The 27,534-nt window shown below is 37.8% G+C and overlaps 1 protein-coding gene across 2 annotated transcripts; it reads right to left on the bottom strand.

Moving 5' to 3' along the window:
• Positions 1 to 27,234, bottom strand: LOC120093035 (histone-lysine N-methyltransferase ASHH3). Of its 2 annotated transcripts, XM_039051343.1 has the most exons (15): positions 27,007 to 27,234; positions 26,805 to 26,899; positions 26,493 to 26,571; positions 25,507 to 25,636; positions 24,970 to 25,081; positions 21,608 to 21,707; positions 15,162 to 15,240; positions 14,870 to 15,041; positions 13,811 to 13,891; positions 13,461 to 13,635; positions 4,548 to 4,575; positions 4,343 to 4,433; positions 744 to 792; positions 575 to 664; positions 1 to 356 (listed from the first exon to the last, which is right to left on the bottom strand). In XM_039051343.1, the coding sequence occupies exons 3-14, from the start codon at positions 26,508 to 26,510 to the stop codon at positions 581 to 583; spliced, it is 1,119 nt and encodes a 372-aa protein (XP_038907271.1). In that variant the 5' UTR covers positions 26,511 to 26,571; positions 26,805 to 26,899; positions 27,007 to 27,234; the 3' UTR covers positions 1 to 356; positions 575 to 580. The 2 variants fall into 2 exon arrangements, with proteins under 2 accessions (XP_038907271.1, XP_038907270.1); XM_039051342.1 differs by lacking the exon at positions 26,805 to 26,899.
• Between the last annotated feature and the right edge of the window lie 300 nt (positions 27,235 to 27,534).

Genomic DNA, 27,534 nt, shown 5'->3' with positions numbered 1-27,534 from the left:
TGAAGCAACAAAGCCAAATTTTGGTTGAGTCCTTATTCTTTTTCCAATGTAAAAGAACAGTATAATATATCATACACCATTCTCACCAAGAATATGTGAGTAAGAATCTAATACAAATACAATCATCTTTTCCTTCCTTCGTATTTTTCCCGCAAGGGATATAGTTTTTCATATTTGAGCTATCAATAAGTCGAGCATTAGAAGTTTTGCTTAGTACAACCGGGAGACGAACCTTTGGCTGCCCAATCTACCTGACAATTCTTGATTAGTTTCCCAAAAGGTAAGTGAATAGTGCATTCCTTTCCCATTCATGTTGCTAATTTCTTGATGCACAGTTCTCACGCTAATGCTGAACTCTGCACATTTTGGTTTGCATACATCCATCAGGAAAGGAAGTTCTTCAATTTCCTATCCAGTTATTAAATCAACGTAGTCCCTATTCTACTCTGGTAGTTGCACTATTCGTATCGATCTGGCCTCATTCATGTTGAATCAACGGGCAAGAGATACCAGAAAGTATAGGTAGCACTTTTTCATAAGAAAAAAGATCATATCAATTAAAGGTATTGCATACCGTACTCTACAACTCTATCACAGGCCTTGCAAATTCCCAATCCTCTTTTGACATGTCAATAAATTCAACCTTGCCGTCTTCAAACATGATCTACAAGAACATAAAAGAGACTAACAACAGTTCTACAATATACAAGATATACAAAAGAAGGTTAAATAAGTCAACTTACAGAGTGTTTGCTGGAATGTTGATCAAACCTCTTTATAATACCAAAAGACCTGAAACATTACGTGGAAATATTAAAAAATAAATATAATCTAAAACTATATTAATAATTATATCCAGTAATAGAACAGATGCGATGCTAAAACAGAGATCGGTACATATGGAACACTTTTTTCTTTAAAAAAATTTTTTAAAAAATAATAATAATAATTAATGAGAAAGAACATTTCATTTCATTGCTGAAATGAAAATTACAAGAGGGGAAGAAATCCAAAAACCCTATGCCAAAAAAGTTACCAAAAGGTCTCCGAATTGGCACAAAAATATGAACGGTAAGAATTGTAGGGAGCACCAAATTACACCAAAAGAAAGTATTAAGGTCATCCAAGCATATCCAACACTAAAAGCCTCTTATTGAAGAGCTTGTTACTCCTTTCTAACCAAAAACACCAACCTGAAGCCCAAACATGATGGAACCCAAAAAAATCCCTTCTCAACCCTGATTTTCACTCTTGGAAACAGTTTATGATGCTGTTTGGGTAAGGCAGTATACCAATTGAGCATTACAGTAAAGTCATATATTGTTCCAAAGGTAATAAATACCACCAATGATACTAAAAACGTACTATACATGTTTTGTATCAATTTGTATCATACAATTCAAATAAAAAAGGGCAAATGATGAAATCATGATTTTGAATTGGAAATTACATGTATATTACAAATCAAGATACTGAATCGTACAACTCATTTTGTATGCCTTTCTATATTCTTTCCTATCTATCAACGAAAAGTTATCATATTCTAAATGTAACATCTTAAGACCAAAATTCTTTCAAGCTTTTCTTAACCATACTAGCATCTCCTCAAGATCACTTTCATTCAGAAGTTTCGATTTATGTATCACTCCTCCACTCAGGTGTTACATGCCCACCAATTTCAACTTGATTCATATTTGTTAAAAGGAAATTAAGGTTTATTCCTAATTATTTTATTTTCCATTATTATTTCTTTTTTATGGTTTATTGATGTCTATTTATTCACCTTATAGAGGGTTGATTATGTACTCTAAATTATCCTGATTTATTCAATAATATACAAATTTAACGGTATCAGAGTATTAGATTTTGTCTCAATGAAATTTAGCCACCAAAGTTCTATCCTTTCTCTGCCTCCGCAATCAACGACGACGAAGGCAGACCCATCACCCATTACCATAAGGATTTTCTGCTCTTAACTCCTTTATCCATCTTAAATCGTGGATCTTTGTGTTTCTATCCGTAGGTCTCACCCAAATCTCACCCCATGTCGTTCAGATCTGTTTCCACATGTGCCGCCAGCATCCTGCCCACCAACGTTGAGATCCGGCCGATCCAGCTCCGACTTCTACTCATCCCATATTTGTTTCGTCGTACAACTAGATGCTTACCATCATGCCTCGCAACCATGCCAAGATCCGAGTCACGCCTTCAATCAACCCAGTCCAGCCGATTTTGTCACAGATCCGCGTGCTCCAATTGCCGACCATGATACAGCTTATCCGTGTCGAGCCTCCACCACACAACCCTGAAGACCACAGATCTGCACCGCCTCGCCCCTACTTGCTCAGATCCATTCAGATTTGTTTTCGCCAACGCCGTCATCACCCTGTCGTCACTCCATCCTCTGTCATGGGTACCGTTTCTACCTAAGAACTTATCAATGTCGTGGGTCTCTGCCGAACAGAAGGTTTCACGAAACACTAGTTCAATTTTTTAAGTGGCTCAAAACTGGTTCAGTTTGGTTCACCGGCTTGGTCCGGTTCAGTTAAAAAAAATTAGTTTCATTCATTTTGATTTGGTTTGGTTCTGATTAGTTAAATCTAGCCTAGTTCAACTTGGTTCAATCAATCTAGTTCAGTTTACTTTAGTCAAACCGGTTTTAGTTTGGTTCAATTTAATTAGTTTTGTTTCACTCAATTTGGTGCGGTTTAAGTTGGTTCAATTTGGTTTATGCGATTATGGCGAACTTTTGCACAAAGGTCTTTGTTCCATTTGCAAATCGGTCGTTTGTGGGATTTGTTTTAGATCTCTATATGAGGATTTTTATTCTAGCCCAGAAGTTCTTGTTCATTCTTCGTAAATTTTGTTTTAGATATCTATATGAGGATCTTTGTTCTAGCCCAAAGGTTCTTGGTTTCGCTCTTCGTGGGTTTCTATTTCAGCCTAGAAGTTCTTCGTGTTTTGGTTCTTCAGGAGTTATGTTTCCATCCCAGATCTGCTGATTTGTTTCCAAAGTTATCTTTGCAAACTCAAGTTGTTCGCTAATCTACCACCTTGAGTTTGAGAGAGGGTGTTAAAAGGAAATTAGAGTTTATTCCTAATTATTTTATTTTTCATTATTATTTCCTTTTTGGTATTTTCCATTTATGTATTTTCCTTTATTGGTTTATTGATGTCTATTTATTCACCTTGTAGAGGGTTGATTATGTACTCTGAATTATCCATTCAATAATATACAAATTTAACAATATCCGAACCACATCCTATAGGAGAGGTTCCGCCCTGATATCATCTATAGCACCCTCAAGCCCAAGATGAGGATCTGAATTCAGCAACTAGCAGCTCCTTATTCTCTTACATTCCTACAATCTGCCAACAATACCAACTTGTCTTCAACTACTTCGAAGAGTGAAACAATGTACCCAAAAACAAACTCAAATCTTTTCAGGATGCTTTGTCTTCACTCACATGCTTCCTAGAACAATTCCTGGGAGGCTAACCAACATAGGAATACTTCAAGCCTGTTTGTTTATCTTTGAAGTTCTTTAGGGAGTTACTTAATATTTGATTATTTATTTCTCTACTTCAAAGTTTGCTATTTATATTTATTTCATTGTTATTTATCAAATTGAAACTTGTGATGCACTATACATTAAAGTTTCATTTCGATACATTTTTTGTTTCATAATTTAACAACCTTGATTGAAAGTATGCCTTTAGTTCGAAGGGTGGTCAAACACATGTTTATCCAGGCCACTCTTGCTAGTTTGCCCACATATTATTTATCTTTGTTTAAAGCTCCCACCAAAGTTACAAAGATGTTAGATAAGCTGGTCCTTCATTTTTTGGGGAAGGTTCTTGTGGTGATGGTGGCACAATGTGAGCTGGGAGACAACTCAGCTTTCCCAAATTAATGGGTGATCTTGGTATTGGTAATTTTCAGAATTGTAACTTAGCTTTATTGGCTAATTGGCTTTGTAGATTTCTTCATGAAGAGAATGCTTATAGATGCTAAGTACTGAGTCTAGGATTGGGAGAAACTGGCCAATTCCATCCGTCATAGCTCTTGTAAATTCTCTTGGCGTTTTATCTGTCAAGCTATTGGTGGTTTGGTGGCTTCTCAAGTTCAACGTTGTCTTTCAACTAGATTAATATGATCGGGATGTTAAGTTTCTATTACAGAAAATAAATAGCACATAAACCAGCAAAAACATGCATGTATCTCGTCCAAGTCAATCAATAGCCATTAGGCACCACCAATTTTAGTGAACAAAAACAGTGCAAACAAAAATCAATAAAGACAAGGGAGCAATAACAAATATGATAGATGAGTTTAATGTACCTTCCACTGATGGGGCGAGCAATCCAAATGACCTCACCAATGCAATTATAGGTGTGCACCGCTTGCTGGTTAAATGCCTGCTTTGAACTTCCTGAATAAAAAGTCAACAGAAAACTCTTCTAATTACTTATCGGTTTACATAAGAAAGCTGTGGCATCCATCAGCGCTAGATCCCACTAAAGTGATCAGATGATACTGGACGTACCTATGTGCAAATTTCCGTTTTTGTAAACCTTCCCATAAAATGAACTCAATTAGTTTCATCCCTTAAAATTAGAGGAAATATATTGTGCAAACAACACGAAAAAAGTTATAAAATAAAACAAAAAATAAAAAACAACTTAGCAAATTGAAACTCAGTAAATACCAACTACGAGAACAAGGTAGAAGGAACATGGTCGAGAATCAACCATTGTAGTTTCTTCTCCATTCTATTACTACCATATCTGGAAACCATTCAATTTTTCATAGTTCATATTTGAAGACCAACTAGATCCAACTAAAAAATGAGCTAAGAGAAATGGATAATAGACAAAATCTATCATGAGAAAGACGTGGTCCATGACATTTTCAGGGAGAAACAGGATAGGAATACAGCAGAATATGACTTCATCATGGTGTACTCTCACCAAAGGATTTATTTTTTTAGATAAGAAACATTCCATTGATTAATGAAAAAGGGGAAACCCCAAAAGCCAATAGACAATTACAAGAAGCATTTCCAATTGGAGACTAAATAAGACAAGCAAAAATGATTAAAAGGGTGCTTATCCTTGCACCAATAAAAAGCAATAGATAATAGCAAATCCATAAATTTATCAAAAGATGAGAAAGAATCTGAAAAATACAGTCATTTCGCTCGCACCAAAAAGTCCAAAAGGAAGCATGCAAAATAGCCAACTAAATCAATCTTTTCATACCACCAAAAGGATGACCCACCATAAGAACCGCTTAAACCAAACATACCACTTGTCAGTTTGGGTTGAAACCGATCGGTTTGGCAATTTCGGGTTGAAAAAAAAATATAAAATAAAAAATTTTTGGTTTAATCAGGTTAAACTCGTTACTTATTTCAAAAGTTGTATTGGTAAAGTTGGTGAGTAGGTGCACGTAGATACCCAGGTTGTGAGTTCTGGGAGAATTCAGGATGTTTAATTTCAAAAAAAAAAAAAAAATTGTGCTGCAAAATCTATTCCTTCTACCTGTATTCGGTGTACTGAAATCTAAGCCAACCAAACTGCAGTCTAAGTGGTTCAGTCAGTGCAATTTCTCATTGAGCCCGATTCGGTTCCAATTTCTACATATCCTTCACTGATTAATCGATTAGATTCTATTAGATGTATGATATTAAATTTATCTTCACTCATCAGTTTAAGCTTTTGGGTCAATCGGTGATTTAAGATGGCATCAAAGCAGGTGGTCTAGGGAGGTCCTATGTTAAAACCCCTGCAATATTATCTTCACCAATTAATTGATTAGATTCTGTTAGATGTATGATATTAAATTTATCTTCACCCATCAATTTAAGCTTTTGGGGTCAATCGGTGATTTCAGATGGCATCAAAGCAGGTGGTCTAGGAAGGTCTCGTGTTAAAACCCTTGCCAATATTAACCCCCCCCCCCCCCCAAAAAAAAAAAAAAATTAGTATAGACGTCCACTTGTTAGGTCTTCTTGATATTACTAGCCACACGTGAGGATGAGTGTTAGATGCTATGTATTAAATTTGCCTTCACCCATCAGCTTAAGCTTTTGGGTCGATAAGTGATTTAAGAGGTTCTGATTTTCTACAAAAGCAAGTGGAACCGAAACCCTTACACCCCTAGCTTCAGCACTTTTTTTTCTTTTTTTGATAGAAACAAATGCTTTCATTGAAAAAAGTAAGATGTTTCCAACTAAGTAAGATGTTGCAAAGGCATAATTACAAAAAGTCATTGAAAGCAAAACCCAAAGAGAAACATGAAACCTCACCAAAGATCAAACCTCACCAAGATCCCTCTCCACACTACGAAACACTCTATTGTTCCTCTCCCCCCAAAGATCCCACACAACCGCACCACCACCCCTACCCATAAAAGAAAATGGCCTCTCTCTTTGAAAGGCAGGTGGAGGAAGAACTCCCCGATCAAGCCAGCAAGATATCAAACTCCTACAATAAATCATTAAGTAATGTGTCCTCCAGCAACCCACTAAGGGATCATTATGCTGTTAAGTTCAGCCCTTGCTTTGAACTTAGCTAAAATGAGGTGGGACCCACATATTAAGTAACAAGAACCTAACTCTTAGTATACTTTCATCATCAAGTAATGTGTCCTCCAGTCACCCACTCCTAAAACCGAAAGTTGTGACCATGCTCGACTGTTGGATCACAAGCAGAGTGTAACGGTCATGCTTGTCCAGGCCTGTTGCCCATGGCCGCATGCCCAATCCAACCCCTTTCTAGCTTACTTTCACATCCTGTATTGTATTAGTGTAGTTAGCTTGCTTTCTTTACATTTTTCATTGTAAGTGACCACTCGCCCTTTGCATATGCAAGGGCGCCAGTTGGCTTTTTGTTCAGAATGCACTATATGGGGATAAGACTAACCATCATTTCCTCATACCCGGGAGTAGTACTCTATAAAGCCGTTGTTGTTGCTTATTGCTTTCTAGTCTACTACAATCTTTCTTTCTTTATTTCACACTCACAAATCTTCTTACGAAAACCTTTTCTCCAAACCCGTTTTCTAAAACCGTTTTCCCTAAAACGGGGGTGAGGTTGCAAGAGGCACTCGTGTGCATCGGCAGTCCGGAATCGAGTTGGCTGGCTTGTTCGTGAGCGGGAACAAGTGCCGCACAATCGCTAAAGAAGCTTCCGAAAGAGCGATTTGTGACAGTTGTATCAGAGCCAAGGTTGGCTTATAGAGAGAGATTAGTGATCATGTCGGCGACGAAGAACCTGAACAAGTCCCATGTGGACAGATTGTGGAGATGGAAGAACAAATGCTCTACCTGAGAGAGGTCCCAGATAATGTCGTTTCCTTGAGACTCGGCTACAAGAAGTTGCCGAGAAAAGCCGATGGAAATTGATGCGTGGTAGGCCGCCTAGACGGATTACCCGTCAGAGAATTGATGATGAGGGTAGAGACCCTCGAGACCAAGACAGTACGGTCCGGCAGCTTTGAACGAGGCGATAGCTCCTCGGGTCTGTTGCCCACATAGAGGAGCGTGTCGAAGAGCTGGACAGCTCCCAAAAGCAATACTTCAGATGGTAACTGACTTACTTGAAGACTTTCGATCGACCCTGGATGTCGTCAGAGCCGAGATACGGATGTGAGTGCTAGATGAATCTCACCATCGAGCGGTAGGGAACCAAGCCCCACCTGGGGAGCAATGCAGTGAGCCGAATAAAAATCCCAGAACCGAAACCCTTCTGTGGGGTGCGAGAAGCGAAGGCCCTGGAAAATTTTATCTTCGACCTTGAGCAATACTTCAGGCGACGAACACATTGACTGAAGAGTCGAAAGTCACAATAGCAACGATGCATCTAGTTGAAGATGCGAAATTGTGGTGGAGATCACGATTTACAGACATACAGGAAGGACGCTGCACTATTGATACTTGGGATAGATTGAACAAGAACTTCGTTCGCAGTTCTTCCCTGAAAATGTCGAGATCTTGGCTCGACGAAAACTTCGAGAGCTAAAGCAAACAGGTAAACATCAGGGACTATGTTAAAACAGTTGCAGGACTTATGTTTAGACATACGAGATATGTCTGAAAAGACAAGGTCTTTTGCTTTGTGGAAGGGTGAAACCGTGGGCAAAAGCAAAAACTATATGAACAGAGAGTACAGGATCTCCCTCTGCCTACGCCGGCAGCTGAACGGCTGTACGACCTTAGCACTGACTCGCAAGATGTGAGGAAACAATCAACTTCCTCCAATGGGGGAAACAGAAACAGCCGTTCCAGTCCTCCCCGACCTGGAGGGAGAGACAAGAAAACAGGGGGGACCGTAAATCCTCCCAACCGAGATCAGGAAACAACTGGCGGGGCCGCACAACAGCATAACAGTTACAATCGCCCCCTATTCTTGTTTCATTGTAGAGGCCACACAGGGCGGGCGAATGTCCAAATCGAACTGCGTTCATGCTTTCAAAGCACATTTGGCCTACTACCTCCGAAGACAAGGCTGAACTGGAGGAGACGGTAAACGAGCCATGGCAGAAATTGAGAATCCCAGGAATGGCATTGAAATTCCTATCTGCACTTCAGAAGAATATGGAAAGGTGACGGAGCCACTAGAGAAAGGTCTCATGTATGTGGACGCCTTGGGTCAACCAAAGATCGGCAAGACCACGATGGTTACTCTGGGGCTTACCCATAACTTCATGGCTGAAAGGGAAGCTCGCCGCCTGAACTTGAAATTGGGAAAGAGATGCAGGGAAGATGAAAGCTGTGAATTCCGCAGCCCTACAATTACGGGGATAGCGAAGAGAACTCCAGTGAAGTTAGAAGATTGGAAGGGCTTCGTTGACTTCGTAATTGTCAAGATGGATGATTTCGACGTGGTACTGGGAATGGAATTTCTGCTTGAACATAAAGTCATACCAATGCCCCTTGCCAAATGCTTAGTCATTACCGAATCTACACCGACGTAGTCCAAGGCCAGTATCAAGCAGCCAAATGGGGTGAGAATGATCTCAGCCCTCCAATTGAAGAGGGGCCTGGCCCACGACGAACCCACGTTCATGGCCATCCCGATAGAATCAGTTGAGTCCACTGAAGAGGAGATCCCCCAAGAGAGTTCTTTTGTCTTGGAAGAGTATCGGGACGTCAATGCCGAAAAGCCTGCCCAATCCTTACCCCCACGAAGGGGGATTGACCATGAGATTGAGTTGTTGCCAGGGGCAAAGCCGCCTGCCAAGAATGCATATCGGATGGCCCCGCCAGAAATTGGCTGAGCTTCGGAAACAGTTAGACGAGTTGTTAGAGGCAGGATTTATTAGACCGGCAAAGGCTCCTTATGGAGCCCCAGTATTGTTCCAGAAGAAGAAGGATGGGAGCCTCCGGTTGTGCATCGCACTATCGCGGCCTTGAATAAGCTCACAGTCCGCAACAAATATCCCCTTCCTATCATCACTGACTTATTTGATCAGCTTCACGGTGCTAAAGTATTTCTCGAAGCGGACCTCACGGTCTGGAATATTATCAGGTTTCGAATTGCTGAAGGAGACGAACCCAAGACGACCTGTGTCACGAGATATGGAGCCTTCGAATTCCTCGTGATGCCCTTTGGCCTCACCAATGCTCCAGCAACGTTCTGTACCTAATGAACCCAAGTGTTCACGAATACCTCGACAAATTCGTCGTAGTATATCTTGATACATTGTGGTCTATAGTGCCTCGTTGGAAGACCATCGCGTCACCTCCAACTAGTCTTTGAAAAGCTGAGGAGAAATCAGTTGTATGTAAAGAGAGAGAAGTGCTCTTTGCCAAGAGCGCATAAATTTCCTCGGCCACGTGATTGAGTGTGGTCGGATGGTATGGAAAGGGGCAAGGTGGCCGCAATTAGAGACTGGAGGGTACCATCATCCGTGACCGAACTACGATCCTTCCTCGGACTAGCCAACTACTATTAGGCGTTCGTAGAAGGATTCTCGAGAAGAACAGGCCGTTAACCGAACTTTGAAGAAGGATAGCCAATGGAGCTGGACTCCTGAATGTCAAGCCGCCTTTGAGGGCTTGAAGAAAGTGATGATTGAGGGGCCGGTCCTCGGAATTGCCGACCGTGACCAAGCCATTTGAAGTAGAGATGATGCTTCTGACTTTCGCGTTGGGCGGTGTTCTCCTCCAAGACGGACACCCCATCGCGTATGAAGAGTTAGAAAACTAAATGATGCAGAACGGAGTATGCCGCCTCCCGAAAAGAGATGTAGCAGTAGTTCACTGCTTGAGGGCCTGGAGACAGTATCTCTTTGGGGCCAAGTTCGTGGTCAAGACCGACAATAACTCCATTTGTCACTTCTTCAACCAACCGAAGTTGTCTCCAAACAGGCACGGTGGCAGGAATGTCTAGCGGAGTTCGACTTCCAATTCGAACATAGACCGGCGGAAGAGCAACCAAGGCGGCTGACGCTCTTAGCCGAAAGAAGCGAACATGCGGCCCTGTGCATGTTCGCCCGCCTACAAGCAAAGTACGTTGAGTGCAACAGTAGAGAAAACTGTCAAAACTCACTTGACAAATGATAAGCAGCGCAGGCCATCTTACAATTGGCCAGGGAGGGGAAGACACACCAGTTTCTGGGTGGAAGATTGATCTACTATACACCAAAAGGCAATCGCCTCTACATCCCCAGATCCGGGGAGTTACGAAGGTCACTGATGAAGGAGTGTCACGAATACACCGTGGGCAGAGACATAATGGTTGGCAGAGGACTTATGCCTTCTGAAGCAAGGCTACTAATTGGCCAAGTCTTCGAGACGATGTCATGCAATTTACCAAGACTTGCCTTGTCTGCCAACAAGAATAAGGTTGAAAAGGGCGAAATTAGCGGGTCTGCTGGAACCCCTACCTGTGCCCTCTAGACCGTGGGAGTGTGTCTCTCGACTTCATCACCATTTGCCAAGGTGGCGGAGAGTTTGAATCGGTCCTTGTTATCATCGACCGGTTCTCGAAATATGCCACGTTCGTCCCAAACGCCGAAAATGTGCACAGCCGTGATGACTGCTCAGTTGTTCTTCAAACCACATCGTGAAATTATGGGGTTCCCCATGAGCATTGTTAGCGATCGGGACGGAAGATTCACTGGGACATTCTGGACAGAATTGTTCAGAATATTGGGGATCATCACTGAATATCTCCTCTAGCTATCATCCCCAAACCGATGGACAGACAGAACGCTTCAACAGTATGCTCGAGGATATCTGCGTCACTTTATCGACGCTAGGCAGAAGAACTGATGGTCCAGTTGTTAGATGTGGCTCAGTTCAGCTTCAATAGCAGCAGAGTTCCGCGACGGAAAAACACCCTTCGAAGTCGTGTGCGGCAGACAGCCACTCATGCCACACTTTGTGGACCACCCTTATGCAGGCAAAAGTCCTCAGGCACATAACTTCACTAAAGAGTGGAGCGAAACCTCTGAGATCGCGCCTAACTAGAAAGAGCATCGAAGAGGATGAAGAAGTGGGCTGATAAGAAGCGGAGGAGCCCTTGAGTTTCAAGCTGGGACAGGTCCTGATCAAGCTACGACCGGAACAGTTTCGTTTTCCGAGGCCAGAGAGGACCAACGGCTAGTAAGGAAATATGAAGGTCCAGTGGAGATAATTGAGAAGGTTCGGAGAACCTCTATACAGGGTTCAGTTACCCTCATGGATGAAGTTCATCCTGTTCATCCATGTGAGTATCCTGAAGCCCTATCATTCCGATCCCGAGGACGAACAGCGAAACATGCTAAGACGCCCACCGGTCACGATGAAGAGTTCTGCTGAGAAAGAAGTTGCACAAATCCTGGATAAACGTACGCGCCGTATGGAAGACCCAGACTGAACTAACAGAGTTCTTAGTGAAATGGAAGGATCTCCCGACGAAGAGATCAGTTGGGAGCGGCCGAAGACTTGAAGAATGCAGCTCCAGCCATTGCAGGTTTTGAACAAGGTCGGTTGACGGGGACGTCAACCAAATAAGTGGGGGAGAATGTAACGGTCATGCTTGTCCAGGGCCTGTTGCCATGGCCGCATGCCCAATCCAACCCTTTCTAGCTTACTTTCACATCCTGTTATTGTATTAGTGTAGTTAGCTTGCTTTCTTTACATTTTCATTGTAAGTGACCACTCGCCCTTTTGCATATGCAAGGGCGCCAGTTGGCTTTTTGTTCAGAATGCACTATATGGGGATAAGACTAACCATCATTTCCTCATACCCGGAGTAGTACTCTATAAAGCCGTTGTGTTGCTTATTTGCTTTCTAGTCTACTACAATCTTTTCTTCTTATTCACACTCACAAATCTTCTTACGAAAACCTTTTCTCCAAAAAAACCGTTTTCTAAAACCGTTTTCCCTAAAACGGGGGTGGAGGTTGCAAGAGGCACTCGGTGTGCCATCGGCAGTCCGTAATCGAGTTGGCTGGCTTGTTCGTGAGCGGGAACAAGTGCCGCACAATCGCTAAGAGAAGCTTCCGAAAGAGCGATTGTGACACAGAGCACCCTACATGGTATATCTCAATTAATAAAAGCCACCTGCAACAGCTCTTTTAAGACGTGACTATTATCCTTCCAAATTTTAGTTGTTTTTTACACCGATGCAGATGCAGTTTTCTTCTCTAGCCCAAGGACAAGCAGAACAGAAAATAAAACAGTAGATTATAGTATAGACGTCACAATATGTTAGGATACCACCTAACGATAGAACTCAAAGAAACACACCTAACGATAGAACTCAAAGAAACACAAAGAACACAGATAATGATATATTGCAATATCATGAGAAGTTACAATATTGTCTTTCGATAGGCTTATCTCTTTCCTAAAGTCCCATAATAAAAAGTAAAACTTCACCAAAATCATCCACACCCCCTAAAGTCCGTAATTCCCTTTAATTTCCCGCTAAGACACCACTAGTTAATTACCCATAATTTCCCTTATTAATATCATAAAAATCTTACACATATACCCCTAACTAGTCCGTCACATATTATTCTATAGTTTTCTTATATTACAACTATTTCCACAAAAAAAAATCCCGATCAGAAATTTTTTCAATGCAGTTACCTCAAAATATAGAAATACTTGAACCTTCAATCTAAACTGATATCGTACATGTACTGCTAGTACTTCTTTGAATGTTGAAATACATCACATAAATTAATAGCAAATAACAAAATTCCAAAAAGCTTTTACGTTCAACAAGCCATTTTTTAAAAATGCCTGCAGCAGTTCTTTAAGATATGACTGTATATTGAACGTCTTACCAAAAATATCTTTATATAAGGAACTGTCAACTATTTAATTTGAAATATACGTGAAATATATAGTTTTCACTTTTCACATACAAAAGCACCAGTCAGACAACAAATATGTGCAAGAACGTACCATAAATAATTACAACTTTTTTCTGAGCAACACTAGTACAGCTCTACTTACATCTCTTCGAGTCAAGTATGCTTTCATCTTAGGTGATGATACAGCTACCTGGCATGCTACAAGTTTCAATGCAGCTTCTGAAGATGTCTTTGGTTTAGTAGGTCTTACTCCCAGCTTTCTTCTGCAGCCAACAGCACCACAATGACAATCTTGATCTGCACCAAACTGAACAAACCTGCTAAACTCATTAGCCAGGGACAAACACCGTACAGAAAATAGAACAGTCGATAATAGAGTAGATGTCACAATATTTCCACTATAGCAATCATACGGATATTCATCCTTTTCAAAGAAGGCACAAAAAGTACATTAAATATAGTATTGTTCAAGAGTTTAGCAATTAATCATACTGATAATCGTAAGTTAGATGCTCGCCCTTCTGTATGTCTTGAGTTGCAAATATGCCAATTCTTGTTTCTCCATCTATAATCCTTCAAGAAAATAATTCATATAAGCAATTACTTCAAAATGAATACATTTCAAGCTAGAAGGCGCAGACACTATTTATGTTGCTAAGTGTCAGTATTGACATGACACGAACCTGCTCAGACGTGAAAAAGGAATGTTTATTTATTTCAATATTTTTAAATCTTCCAACACGCTGGTAACGAGGTTTTACATGCTTGGACATGTTTATGGCGTACATTTGTATAAATAAGTAAATAAACCCTTCAATAATAAAAAGCCCACTGCTCACTGGAAAATGAAGGTAATATAAGAGCCCACCTAAAATATAAATATAAACTCAATATGTAAAAGAAAATAGGAAAAGAACTAGTTCAATTATATTTTCAAGTTTGTTTGGCAGACCTCTTTTCTATAAGAAACTAATGGCTTGTTTGGTGGAGAATCCAGATTCTATTTTATGATTTCAAATTCCCTGAGTCTAGCAAATATGTGTTTGAAAGACAATCCAAATTCTATCTCTAGAAACTGTTATCGGATTTTGTGATTCATACGGTGCAAATTCTGAAAACAATAATTTTATGTTTTCATTGTATCCAGATTTTGAATTTTAAATTTTAAAGTACGGAATTAGATTAAATAAAGATAAAACACTTCGAACTATAATATGTCATGTCATAAATTCAATTCACTTTTTGAAAAGTAAAATATGTATTATATAATGTATCAGAAATTATATAATATTACAAAATAATAATTATACAAAAAAATTAATATAAAACATGTTCATAAATAAATCAATAATAGTTTATTGTCAACCAATATTTAGTGGGTAACTACCGTAAGTTATATGATTTATAAATATAATACATTTTGTTATCTCCATGTCCTGCATCAATATCACATGTCCATAACGTGTCATATTTGTGTCACATGTCCATGCTCCATTTCAAAAATATAACACCATAGAAATTGGAAAGCTGAAGGAAGGATCAAAGAAATACCATTTCTGCATCTCAGTATTGGGACAACAACTATGATTTATATATCTCGACTTATTTCCCTTGTACGTGGCATCAATTACCATATCTCGATTGATCTCACACAGATAGAAGTTTGTCTCCCCACGATGCTTCATGTTCCATAGCCTTTCTTCACATGTTTTATCATCAATTACTGCATGGTTAATAATTGCACCCATTATGTCTTCAAATAGTAGTGGATCGTGAAGTGCACATACATAGAACATATAAAATTCATAAAAAGTCAAAAAGATTAAATTAAGAGAAACTTCACCTTCTCCAACATATTCAATTACAAACTCTCCTTGTTTGATATCCTCATCAGCTACAATCCCCGAACCGCATTTCTCAGTCTACAAGGTATAGCTTAATTTAACTGGAGATTCCAATTTAACATAGATCATGAAATAATTCCCTTTGTGCTACAATCTTATGTAGGGGTGTTCATGGTTCATTTCAGTTCAATTTGGGGCTCAAACCGAACCAAACCACAAAATTTAAAGTGTATTTTCTAAAACCGAACCGACGGTTTTTTTTTTTAAAAAAAAATTTATGCTTTTTCATATTTTCTAAATTATAAGCGGTTCGGTTTCACGGTTTTTTTTTGTTGTTTTAATTTTTATGCATTTTCATATTTTCTAAATTATAAGCGGTTCGGTTTCACGGTTTTTTTTTGTTGTTTTAATTTTTATGCATTTTCATATTTTCTAAATTATATATATATATATACTATTTTTTAATATATTTATTAAAAAAGCGGTTTGGTTCGATTTCAAATCAGTTTTCATATTTGAAACCGAACCGAAACACAATAATTCAGTTTGAAGATATATTAAACCGAACCAAACCACATTAACGGTTTCGGTTCAGTTTTAGTAGTTTCAATGATAACCCCTAATCTTATGAAATGAATGAAAAGATTACAAACAAAAAACTGGGAAATAATGCAGAGTGTTCGCACCCTATGTATTACACATTCTGAGAGAGCAAGCACTGGTAACCGATGGTAAAGAATTGTTAGTTACTCATCTACTTGAAGTCACCAATGGGCTATCATTTAGTAGAGATCAAGGTTTCTTTTATGAAAATGAAACTATACTTTTCATTGAAGAAATGAAAAAAGACTAATGCTCAAAGTATAGTGAAACATAATAAGTAAAATGAAGCAAATACAACTAAATAAAACCCATGACTAGACTTGTACAAAAAAAGGTAGAGCAAAAAGAAATAAAACCCAGAATAGAATGAGATGGCTCTTGATAGAAGAGCACTAAATCTGAAACTAAGAAACCAATAACCATGTGATGAGGCCAAAATAGGAGACAATAGACCAAAGGAACTCAGAGAAGTGAGAAACCATCCACCAACATGACAGCTTTGAAAAAAGGTCACTCCCATTAAGCAAGAGAAATAACATTGAGTTGCCCATAGAATTTGAAGTAGAGATCAGAAACCTCTGACAAGAATTGCTGAAAATTTTCAACTTTCCGCTTGGGGCACTTTATTTTGCACAGAAGCTTCTTCTTTTGAATTAGGTTCAATTCTTCATCTAGATGAGTTCCATTCTTGAGTTGAGATCGAGATTGTTAACTCATAAAACGGAACGAGTATCGAAATTAAAATTTAGTGCATGTTGTATCGTAACTTGTCGTGTATCATAAGTTTTTAATTTGATAAACAATCTTGAAATATAAATATAAATTGTCAAATATGGATAAAAAGATAGATAGTCAAATATGGATAAAAAGATAGATAAATAACATCAAACATCAATAAAATAAATATATTTAGATTTTCAAATAAAAATGAGTAAATTTGATGACACATTAATAAGGGAAAAAAGAAATGATTTTTAAAAATATAATTAAATAAAATTCTCTCTTCATTTTCCTCATTTTGAGTAATTTTAGTTTATTGGATTTCTCATATTTCAAGGTCCACCACCCGTCAACCTCTTCGTTTTCCTCTTTTTGTCCCTCCTTTATTATTGTCTCTATTCTACTTCAGCTGAATTTTCATTTTTCAGACCTTGATATTCACTTATTCTTCCTTTTCCCCTTTACTTTGTTCCCCTTTTATTCCATTTTCTACCGACTTTTCATTTTTATATTTTTTCCCTGAATCCTTGCTAGCTGCCGGCTCTTCTTCATTTCTTCTCCGGCAGGCACAAAATAGCATTTTCCTCTCCAACTTAAACACTACCGACACTAAGAGTACAATATTTGTAGTTTTTTTATTACTGTTATTTTCAATTTTACTGATATGCTTGAATCGGGTCATAAATAACAATTCGGCCCAATTTGTCCTATTCAATATTCCAGAATGTACAATTCCTCTCAATTTCAATTCAAAACACGGTTTAACTTGTTTTACTTCCATTTTGAGTTGAATTGTACGATACAATACAATTTTGACAACAATGGTTGAGATACCTTTCGATTATTATAATTGGTACCCAACAGGTCATATTAAAACAAGCTACTCTATATATATCCAGTCTTGAAACTATAATCACAACTAAAAAAATCTCCTTTCCCTCCTTTGATTTATCTCGTTTTAATTCATGCTATTACTTTTCTTGTCATTTACTTTTATATTGCAAAACAAAGAAACAAACCCCCCTTTGGTCACCTTAAGGAACTTGAATATTGATTAGAAAAAAACACGTAGCTCCATGTGGATTGACTCGGTCTTGCTACTAATACTACATAGTAGTAAAATTTCTTGATCAATACTACAAAATTTATTTGATTGGTTAGAACCTTCGACAAGTTTCTGTCCACCACTGTTCCTCTTCCAAAGGATGTGATGAGGAAGTGAGGAGAGATAGGATCTTCAACCGAAGTCTGTTGTTAATGACACCATCTTTTTCTGAAGAAGACGGAGAAGGAATAAATTTTTTCTTGGAAACTGAAGCGAGAGAGAGAGACATTCTGATTAGCATTAACCTCGTACCCCACATAGGAGTTAATGCGTTCCTCATGCATCAAAGAAATGGTTGAACTATCCTTCTATAATCTAAGGCAATCATCTTCACAAGGCTTTATTAAATCTAACGCCAAAAATGCTATCTTCAACTAAAAACTCTTCATCTTTCAACACTTGATTAACTCTTCCTTGATCAATGGAATTTGACAAGTCTTTTGCAAAAAGAGTAACGAGACTTGAAGGCTTCACACTCAAGAATTCGAAGAGTCAGTGGCATCAAAACTAAGAGACAGTTCACCAAAATTAAAATTCTTAATAACCATTGTTGCTGGAATAAACCCGCAAAAAAAAATTTCCACCTTAATAACAGCAAAAGAATAGTCTAAGCAATTAAGGGTTTTTGAGGATATACTTTTCAAACCTCCTAATTGATTTCCAATTGCATCAAATACTAAATTCTTACAATAAGTCAATGATAAGTTCTTGACACGACTCCAGCCTCTCCAAAGTATCTTCTAAGTTCCTGTTTAGAATGAATCTTTCCAGACATCTTTAAATGAAATTTCCCATAAAGCTTCTATTTTCCATCAACCATCAAGGAAGCAAAATCATCATGAAGTTTGATCGAAGTCGTATCATCTGGGAATGGAATAATAGAGATGTGGCTGAAAACTTCCAGTGCCTCTTTAACCTCCACCCAAAAGTAGTGTTATAAGTATTCTTCAACAAGCACTGAATCGAGATTCAAGTTCAAGATCTCACTTTCTTTTCTAACCACGGGGGGTTGCGGTTAAACACTTACCATAGAAACACTAGGACTTGCTACCTTCTAGGCCACGAGCTGATGAATCACATCAACAAAGGTCCTCACTAAACTACCTGACTTTCTAACCCCCCTTGTGACTTCTCAACTGGGAATTGAGGGATGGTATTTTCCTTCCTTGAATCAATAAAAGTACTGACACTATTTCTAAGCAAATCCCAGAAAACCAGCCATCCCTTCATACCAAAACCCATAGGAACATGAATATTCTTTCTTCCATCCGAAGTCGGCCAAATGGCTTTATTATCTAAATGGGGTTGGAGATTCATATGGGAACCCAAAGCTCTTTGGTGTGAAGTTATTAAAAGTATCCATAGTTGGCACTCTTCTAGAAAATTTGGCATGAGTTTGAGAAGTCCTTGGATTAATATATCCAAAACTTGGCTGAAAGTTGAATCCCTAGCCGCTTTCAAGTTGGGAAATGGAAGGAGAATCAGAATTTGGCTAGATACTTGGGTTCCGGATCTTTCCTTCAAAGCATCGTTTCCTCAGTTGTATGGAGTTGCTTTGGTTCCCAATGGTTCTGTCTTTGAACATTGGGATGCAAATATCAATTCTTGCCATATTACTTTCAGAAGGCTTCTAAAGAAGAGGAAATTTTTTATTTTTAGAAGCTATCTCAATTAGGTTGATACATCTTTTGCACTCTCGTCACATCCCAATATTGAAGTAATTTAAAGAGACAATTCTCAACATAAGTGGAGGTATGTGACTCATTGAAATGATTTTTAAATTTAAACAAGTTTCCTGAATTCACTTAGTTCCAACTTCTATTTAGAAAATTTATTCATAAACAGATAAAGGTAAAAGGGCGATGACATTGGATGAGAACGAATGGGTAGCTACTGAAAGTGACAACAGAAATGAGGATGAAACTATTAGATACGTGATGACTCTATGGAAGATCCTAGCAGTCATAATGATATTGTGGATGAGATTTAGATGACTATTGAGATTTTTTTTTTCTGTCAACTTTTTAGTACATAGTGTACTTTTAAGAAATATTGTACTGTTAAGAATATATAAAATTTCTTTTTAGATAAGAAACTATTTCATTGATGAGTGAAATGTCCAAAGAGTACAAAATGGCCTATAAACAATATCACAAAAGATTCCTCCAATTAGACACAAGGAAATTTAAATTGTAACTATGGAGGTGTATATTTTTACACCAAAAAGTGTATTGAAAAAGGATGAGTAGCATCCCCGAGGAATTTCTTTTCCTTTAAAAATCCTAGAACTTCTCTCATCCCTCATCTTCCAAAGAATGGCTCAGACAATGCTAGCCCATTAATGCTCTTTTGTTGCTAAAAGGGTGATCAGTGGACAATATAGGGAACAACATTCTGATACATGCGATTCCGTCCAGTGAAGCAGCAATATTCCAACCAAAAGCAGAAAATACAACAGCCCAGATTTCAGCAGCAAAGGAACAATGGAAGAGCCATTCTTCGAGGCGCCTTAAGCCCTTTTAAAACATTGTGAAGAATTATCCAAGATCACAAAAGCAAACAAAAGAATTGAACTTATCTTTAAAGACACTGTCATTCCATCTACGTTCACCACATAATAGCCTTTGCCACATTGGACCACAACATGTTTGCCTTGCCTCTTAACCACCATCCATTAAAAGACTCCATCAGCCAATTTTCTAAAATATGAGGTTTACACCAACTAAGACCAAACATATTTCCATCAAAAAATCACACGCTCTGCTACTGATTGCAGTGGATAAGATGGGACAAAAATTCACTTCTCTAACACAAAACACGTATTTGGGGACAATGGAAAGTAAGGAACCTTCTCTTCAACTTATCATACAGTCCAAAGTATTCACATGTCCATGAAGGGCCTACCAGACAAATAATTTAACCTTTCTGGGAATTTTAACATTCCACAGCAGAGGAAAGACCATGTGATTGAACAAAGAAAGGTTCACCAAACACTTGAAGAAAGAACAAAAAGAAAATACTTAGGAAGGGTTTGGACCCAAAAACGATTATTCCCTCCCCAAGCAAAGATAAAAGGGCTACAATATCCATGTTTTGATACTAGACAGTTCCGAAAGAAACCAAGAGAAAGAGAGTCATCTGATAGAGAAGGAAGGACAAAAGCCACCAAATGATTCCTCATGGTGGAAGATAAATGATATAACTGAGGAAATAGAGAGCAAATGGATTCATCCCCAACTAATGTCCTCCCAAAAGTAAGTATCCTTCCCATCACCCATCAAACAAGGAACCCCACGAATGTATTTTCCAAGGACATATATTTGCATTGTTGTTCCTATCCTAGCATTAATATTCCTCCACAAGGCATCCTTTTCATTCATGAAAAGGATCCTCCATTTGGGAAGGAAACTACATTTCTAGCTTTAAGATCTCCACCACCAAGGCCAAGCTCCCTTCCCCCCCCCCCCCTCTTTCGCCCCCTATCCAAAAGAACTCTCCAATAATCATCTTCACTCGGTCTTTCCTGAGTAAGTGAGTAACAGATACCTGCATTTATAAGAAGTCTGCTCTGTTTATGAATTTTTAATTCATGAAGTAAATGTGTACGTGAGAGGTGGTGGGTTTCAGAAACCTATCATCATATAGCATGCATTAATATTTTGAACAAAAAAAATACTTTTTATTGATAAATTGAAAAGGTACAAACAAGATACAAAAGAGGAAAAGGAAAAGACAAAAAAAAAGAAAAAAAAAAAAAAAAGAACCCTCCCATTACAACAAACCAGCCCAACAAAGCACCCAAAAAATATGCATAATTTTTGTAGTAGTGCTATGTACAAGCAAGGGAGCAAAGGGAAGCAAAGTTATTAAAAGAATAAACAACTTAGATCGTTGATTTAAAACCAAACAGGACATCAAATAAAACTGTAGGTTAACAAAAATCCTACTTTTCAAGAGAAAAGGAAATGGAAGCTATGACAATTAATACTGTAGTTTATCAATATTTTTATAAACTACCTCGACCAGTTTCATCTTCTTCACAGGCCGGTGCTGAAATGGTTTGTTGAGACATGAAATCCCACACTTGCAGCCTGAAGAACAGCTAGACAGCAGCATCCTACAAATACACGCAAAATTAATGCAGGAACAGGGTTCAAGGCCTTACACAGAAATTGACAAGCTTGGCTACAAAGAATATAAATGTGTAGACCACTAATTTACAAAAGGTCATTGGGTTTCTAACGGGACAACTTACCATCTCACTCTTGAATATTATACTCCTTTTCAATCAAAAAATCATAGCTACTTCTTTTCTTTGTTTTTTTCTATTCCTTTTTCTTTTTCTTTTTTGGGATAAATTATACAAAAAATACCTTGCTCTATGTAGCTTTTTTTACAATTTTCCATTAATGTTTAAAAGGTTTTAACTCTACCCCTATCTTTTAGTTTTTCTTCCAAAGAACTTTGTTAGAAACTTCCATTAAAGTACCCAGCACAGGGAAAATTTCCATAATTGATACCTACTAACGTAAGATGCACTCTGTATATTTATTTTGGTTTCAATTTATAACATTTTGAAAGTTATAATAAAATGGAGACTGCTAACTGAAGGTTTTACTTGTAACTGATTAAGAAGTTGAGGGTAAAATTGGAACTTAAACATCAAGGACAAAATCAAAACCAGGTATATAGAGAGGGCCAAGGTTTTAAAGCTTGTATTGCATCATTTTGAAATTGAGACTGAATTGTGCTTTCACTGCAACAAAAATCTCAAAGTGCTGGAAAAAGTTTTGGAAAGCTTCAGTTAGAACTTAAAAGAGATTTAAAGGATGAAGTGAATATTGCAGGACCTTGAGCCATCGGAATGAAGATCCCTTTCTAGGAGAGAAGACAGAAGGTGCTGGAAATTGGATAAAGTTGATTGTCTTCTTGAAATTTGAACACGGTTAACAATATTCTACTAAAATATTCAGATTGTCAATAAAAAAATCCTAGGTGCTGTCCACTTCGTCTGAGGCTGGAGAGAATTGTCATCATATCTTCCATTTGATATAAAGCAAGCAATTGTGGGAGGCTTCCTTTCAGACTTTTGTAATTCTTGGGTTAGCTATTTTCAGGGCAAAAATTAACTTAACTCTCCCATGTGGCAGCAATTTAAAAGGAAAAGCAAGAAATAATATTATGGGTCAACCATGTTAAAATATTTGATGTGGGGAATTTGGCTTGAAAGAAATAAGCCGCCCATCAGAGGCTCTGTTCATCAAGGTATACATGTTCTGCTCTATACTAAGGTTGTCAAAGTGATGTAAGAGGAATGGAGTTAATTGGGTAATTGGGTAATATTCTAGGTTAATTCTCTTTTTACCTCCACTTGTGATAAAACTCTATAAATAAGAGTCTTTCCCCTCATGTATGAACAATGAATAATACCTTTTCTTTCAAGAATTCTCCAAGATTCGTACTCTCCACCATGGGTACCAGAGCGCCTTCGTGAAAGGGCCTAATGGTTGTCAAGAATCAAGATTGCCAACAAGAATCTCGATATTCCTATCCTAGATGCGGAAGCATCACCTCCTTCCCAAGCAATTGACAGCCAACTATCCCTAGTTGAAAACTCTTTGGATTATATGAATGTTGGCCTTTTAGAAGTCCAAACCAATGTAGTAGGAATTTTTTATACCTTGGCTAGAATCCAACAAGCTTTGGACCATCTCACTCATGAAGTTGGTAGATTATCTAGCAACCCACCCCACAGTCAAGAACCGACCACTACTAACGTCCCAAGATTGCAAGAACAAGCGATTATCATTCCCCATGTCCAAGAACACACCGCTGCCCATCAATAACATCAAGATCATCAACCTTGCATCCAAGAACGTGCGGCCATTCTGCAAGAACATCAAGAAGGGAGAAGACAGCCTCACCGACAAAGGCAACCGAGCCTCAACCCTCTAATATGGCCAGAAACCAACAAGTAGGGCGCTTTCATCAAAGAGGCCAATAATGACCTCCCAGACGCTTTCAACTTGAAATTATTCAGAACTAAAATCGAAAGAAACCATGGGCGACTTTCAACTTGAAGTTCAACCAAGGTACTTTGGACAAAATCAATTTCCAGCACATTCTATGTTACAACAAAGAACTTTCCCTCTCAATTTGTCGGGGTTTGACTCGGACTCTTCTGTCAATGAAGAAATGGGAAATCAATTACTAGAATACCACAATAGATACCCTCCTTTTCAAGAAACATATCCAACTTGTCATAATGATCAACACCACCCTCAATTTAGATATTATAACCAAAAACCTGTCCAAGAATATCGAGACTGGCAACATCAAAACGCAAATCAACAAACTTGGTGCCAAGATTCAAATTATAGAATGAAAATTGATTTGCCTTGCTATAATGGCAGAATGAACATTGAACTTTTTTTGGATTGGGTCAAGAATGTAGAGAGCTTCTTTGACTACATGAGAACACCCGAAGATAGAAAGGCAAAGATGGCTTCCTTTAATTTAAACTTTGAAGTGGTGCTTCGACTTGGTGGTACAAGTGCAAAACAGTAGGCAAATCTTTGGAAAACAGCCCATTCAAAGTTGGCCAAAAATGATGCGTATGATGAAAATATTTGACGAACTTGATGGAAATTTTATGCCTTGGATTTACCTCTTTGATCATAATATTTTTATTCAAAATGTAGGAAGCTGGTTTGGCCATACTCTGTTGAACGAGTTTATTTTATTTTTTTGATTGTTTCATTTCCTTTCCTTTTAAAAACTTTTTTTTTTTTTAATATTTGCTACTACCACCAAGATCTTTCCTTTTAAAAACTTGAGAACAAGTTTTCCTTTTGGAGAGGTAGAATGATGTAAGAAGAATGGAGTTAATTGGGTAAGTAGGTAATATTCTAGGTTAATTCCCTTTTTATTCCCACTTTATAATACTCTATAAATAGAAGTCTTTCACCTTATATATGAACAATGAATAATACTTTTTCTTTCAAGAATTCTCCAAGATTCGTAGTTCACATCACAAAGTTGTTCCTTTTCTGAAATTATTTCTTGTTGGACTGCTTCCTTCTATCTTTTCAATTTGTTTTTTGATAAGTTCTGGTTTGGAAGTTTTGTTGATGTGTTTCTTTTGTAAATTGTAGTTCATAACTTCTCAAATATCATTGAATTTTTTCTTATTTTTTTTAATCAAATTGACCTACAAAGAAAACAATACACAACAAATTACATTGGTTGATAGGGCAGTAATTTACATGCTAAATTTTCAAAAGTTACAAAAGTTACCGATGGAGAAAAAGAAAAGACAAAAAAACAAAAAGAATTCTATCAACCACGGTACCAAGGCACCTTAAGGGCAAATTGCTTACCCACAATGGCAATCTTTGTCGCAGACACCTGGAGACCCCGGTGTAGGACTACAGGAGCAAAATATCCCATCATCCTCAACCCTTCTTTTAAATTTCTTTGTGAGGTAGACATCTTAACATTTGTCAACATCAACAAACAATGGAGAAAAAAGGAGATAAGAAAAATCAAAGATAAACAGTACTAAATAAAACAAATTTCACTGAATTCCAAACAAATTAAATGCAATGCTTGCTTTCAACTAATAAAATTATAGTGAAATGGTTGATCACATTATTTGTTAATCTGTCCATACTCTGCCCTCAAGTCAAAACCTACAACAATGAAAAATGCGAGACCCATCAAAGGAGAAGTTCCCTCCTCCCTGAACTAATTTACTGTTGTCCAAGGTAAGCAAATTTTCTTAATGAAAGGTACTTCAAAAAGAAAATATCCAAGGTATGCAAATTTCATTATTGAGAAGTACATACTTTAGAAAGAAAGAAAAAAAGTGTATGCGGTTCAAAGGAAAACAAAGAAAAAAAAGTAGTAAAGGATACTGCGCCTAATGAAGGTATATGGCATAGGCTTCCATTTGCTAAACCAATCAGGAAGTTCAAAATCAACTGGATTCCCAATCTGCCTCATCAACTTGTGGAAAACATTCCCAATCCGACTGCATTCAGAATTCTAATCAAATGGGAAACGGCATCAGTGAGAACTTGACTTAGTTTTTATAGAATAAAATAATCAAATAATGAAGGAAAAAAGGTTGCAAATCTATTAAACCTTACAGGCTAACTTAACAAAGAAATATCCAAAACAATATGACCGGATTGAAGAAAATAAAAACAAATAAAGCCTAGATTAAGTTTTTTATGGATCCAACCTTCACCCTTCTATCCTGTGAGTGACTTTTATATATACCGTTGTCTTTCTACAACCTCCTGCCCTGCTTGAATTTTCGTTTATTATTTTATCACTACTACCCACCGACTCTAAGATTTAAAGGCCACAGAAATACATGAATCTTGTAACACAACCTCATTTAACAAAGTTAGATAAGAATCTTCAGGTCTCGGTTATAATAATGTATATTAAACGAAATGTGGACAGAAAATAGTGAAAATTAAATAGATGTGGTATAGACATCTAGGATCAATTGCATATAACAAATTCATCCACTTCATGATGCAAAAAATTTCTTCAAAAAGAAAAAATTTCCTAATCGAAGTTAATGAATCATTACAGACACCATTAGCAAAGGCAGAGAGCCATAAGCCCATTAACATATTTGTAGAGAGTATGTACTACTATATGTCGACTTCAAGCTAAACCAAGAATAGACGAAGCAAAAGTAAATTAGTAATAAGATATAAAAGAAGCCTTCTATTCTCTATGACATAAATAGGAATGAGACAAGGGACGGTGCAAATAAGCAAAGATCAATTAACAAAAAAAAAAAAAATAAAACTACGGACTTCTTATCAAAAAAAAAAATAGTATTAATAGTAAAGGAAATAAAGGAAATACGACTTTGGACTACCTTTTTTATAGCAGGCATGACTCAGGAAGAGTTGCCGCTCAAGAAAAGATTAATCATTTTCTGTTGACGTAAATCAAACCTGCACGTTAGCTTTTAGAATTAGGAAAAACTTGTGCATGTAGTCCAAATCTAAGAGCAAATAGGTGTACATGGGTCGGGTAAAAGCACCCATTGGCTATCCGAATGACCCGAACATATCTCCAAACCAACACTTCAAAATCCGGTTTGGTTGGGTCACGGGTCATTATTTTCTTTTTCCTCAACAATTTCAAATACTTAAATTTATCTACAATTTAATAACTACAATCTCACCAAATTCATAAAACAGCCACCAACACATAAACTTCTTTTACATTGGATTTACAATTTTGCCTGCCTCACACTGAAGAGTATCTAAGGTTGAGGCCCTGAGTGTGAGATATCAGAAATGAAGATCTGAGATTTTAAAAAAGAAAAAGAAAAAACAGAGAAAGACAGTGAAGGAGACGAGAGAAACGGAAGAGTGAAGACTTACCTTTGGAGTTAGTACGCAGTGTCACTAGAAATCGACCGACTGGATGAGAGAGACGTCGTGAGGGATATCGACGGACTGGAGGGAGATCGACGGTAAGGGAGCAAAATAGCAAACAACGGTGCAGAGGACGCTGTCGAGTGTCGAAGGCCGAGGGAAGGGAAATCGAAATCGGCATAAGAGCTGGGGAGGAAACTGAAAATGAAACCCTTAAAATTGGGTTATTCCAAGAAATGGCCCATTTATGTTTTGGTTTTGGATAAAAAGACCCATTTGAAAAATAGTACATTTTGGGACCATCTTTACTTTTAGATAGTATGAAATTACCATATTGCCCGGGTTCTTTTTCTTGGGGAAAGGGCAAAATAGAATAATCCAACCTTGAGAGATAATCTCAATAAGCCACTGCATAAACGAACTCTCTAATAAGGAAGTTGATTATCTTCCTTGACTCAAAGGGCATGATCTAGACCATTGTGACAACAAAAAGTATGACAAAAAGAGATTTCTTCAAGCATTTGTGATAGTTCC

Source organism: Benincasa hispida, chromosome 12 (genome assembly GCF_009727055.1).
Source record: "Benincasa hispida cultivar B227 chromosome 12, ASM972705v1, whole genome shotgun sequence".
NCBI lineage: Eukaryota > Viridiplantae > Streptophyta > Magnoliopsida > Cucurbitales > Cucurbitaceae > Benincasa > Benincasa hispida.
The sequence above is the reverse complement of the archived record's forward strand: the minus strand, read 5'-3'. Positions and strand labels throughout refer to the sequence as shown.

Excerpts from the sequence above, each read along its gene's own strand:
- LOC120093035 (XM_039051343.1), bottom strand. Across the intron at positions 25,082-25,506 it reads ATATACCTTCATTAGGCGCA|ATGTCTACCTCACAAAGAAA; the intron begins GTATCCTTTACT and ends ACAAATGTTAAG. Across the intron at positions 4,434-4,547 it reads AAACGGAAATTTGCACATAG|GAAGTTCAAAGCAGGCATTT; the intron begins GTACGTCCAGTA and ends CTTTTTATTCAG.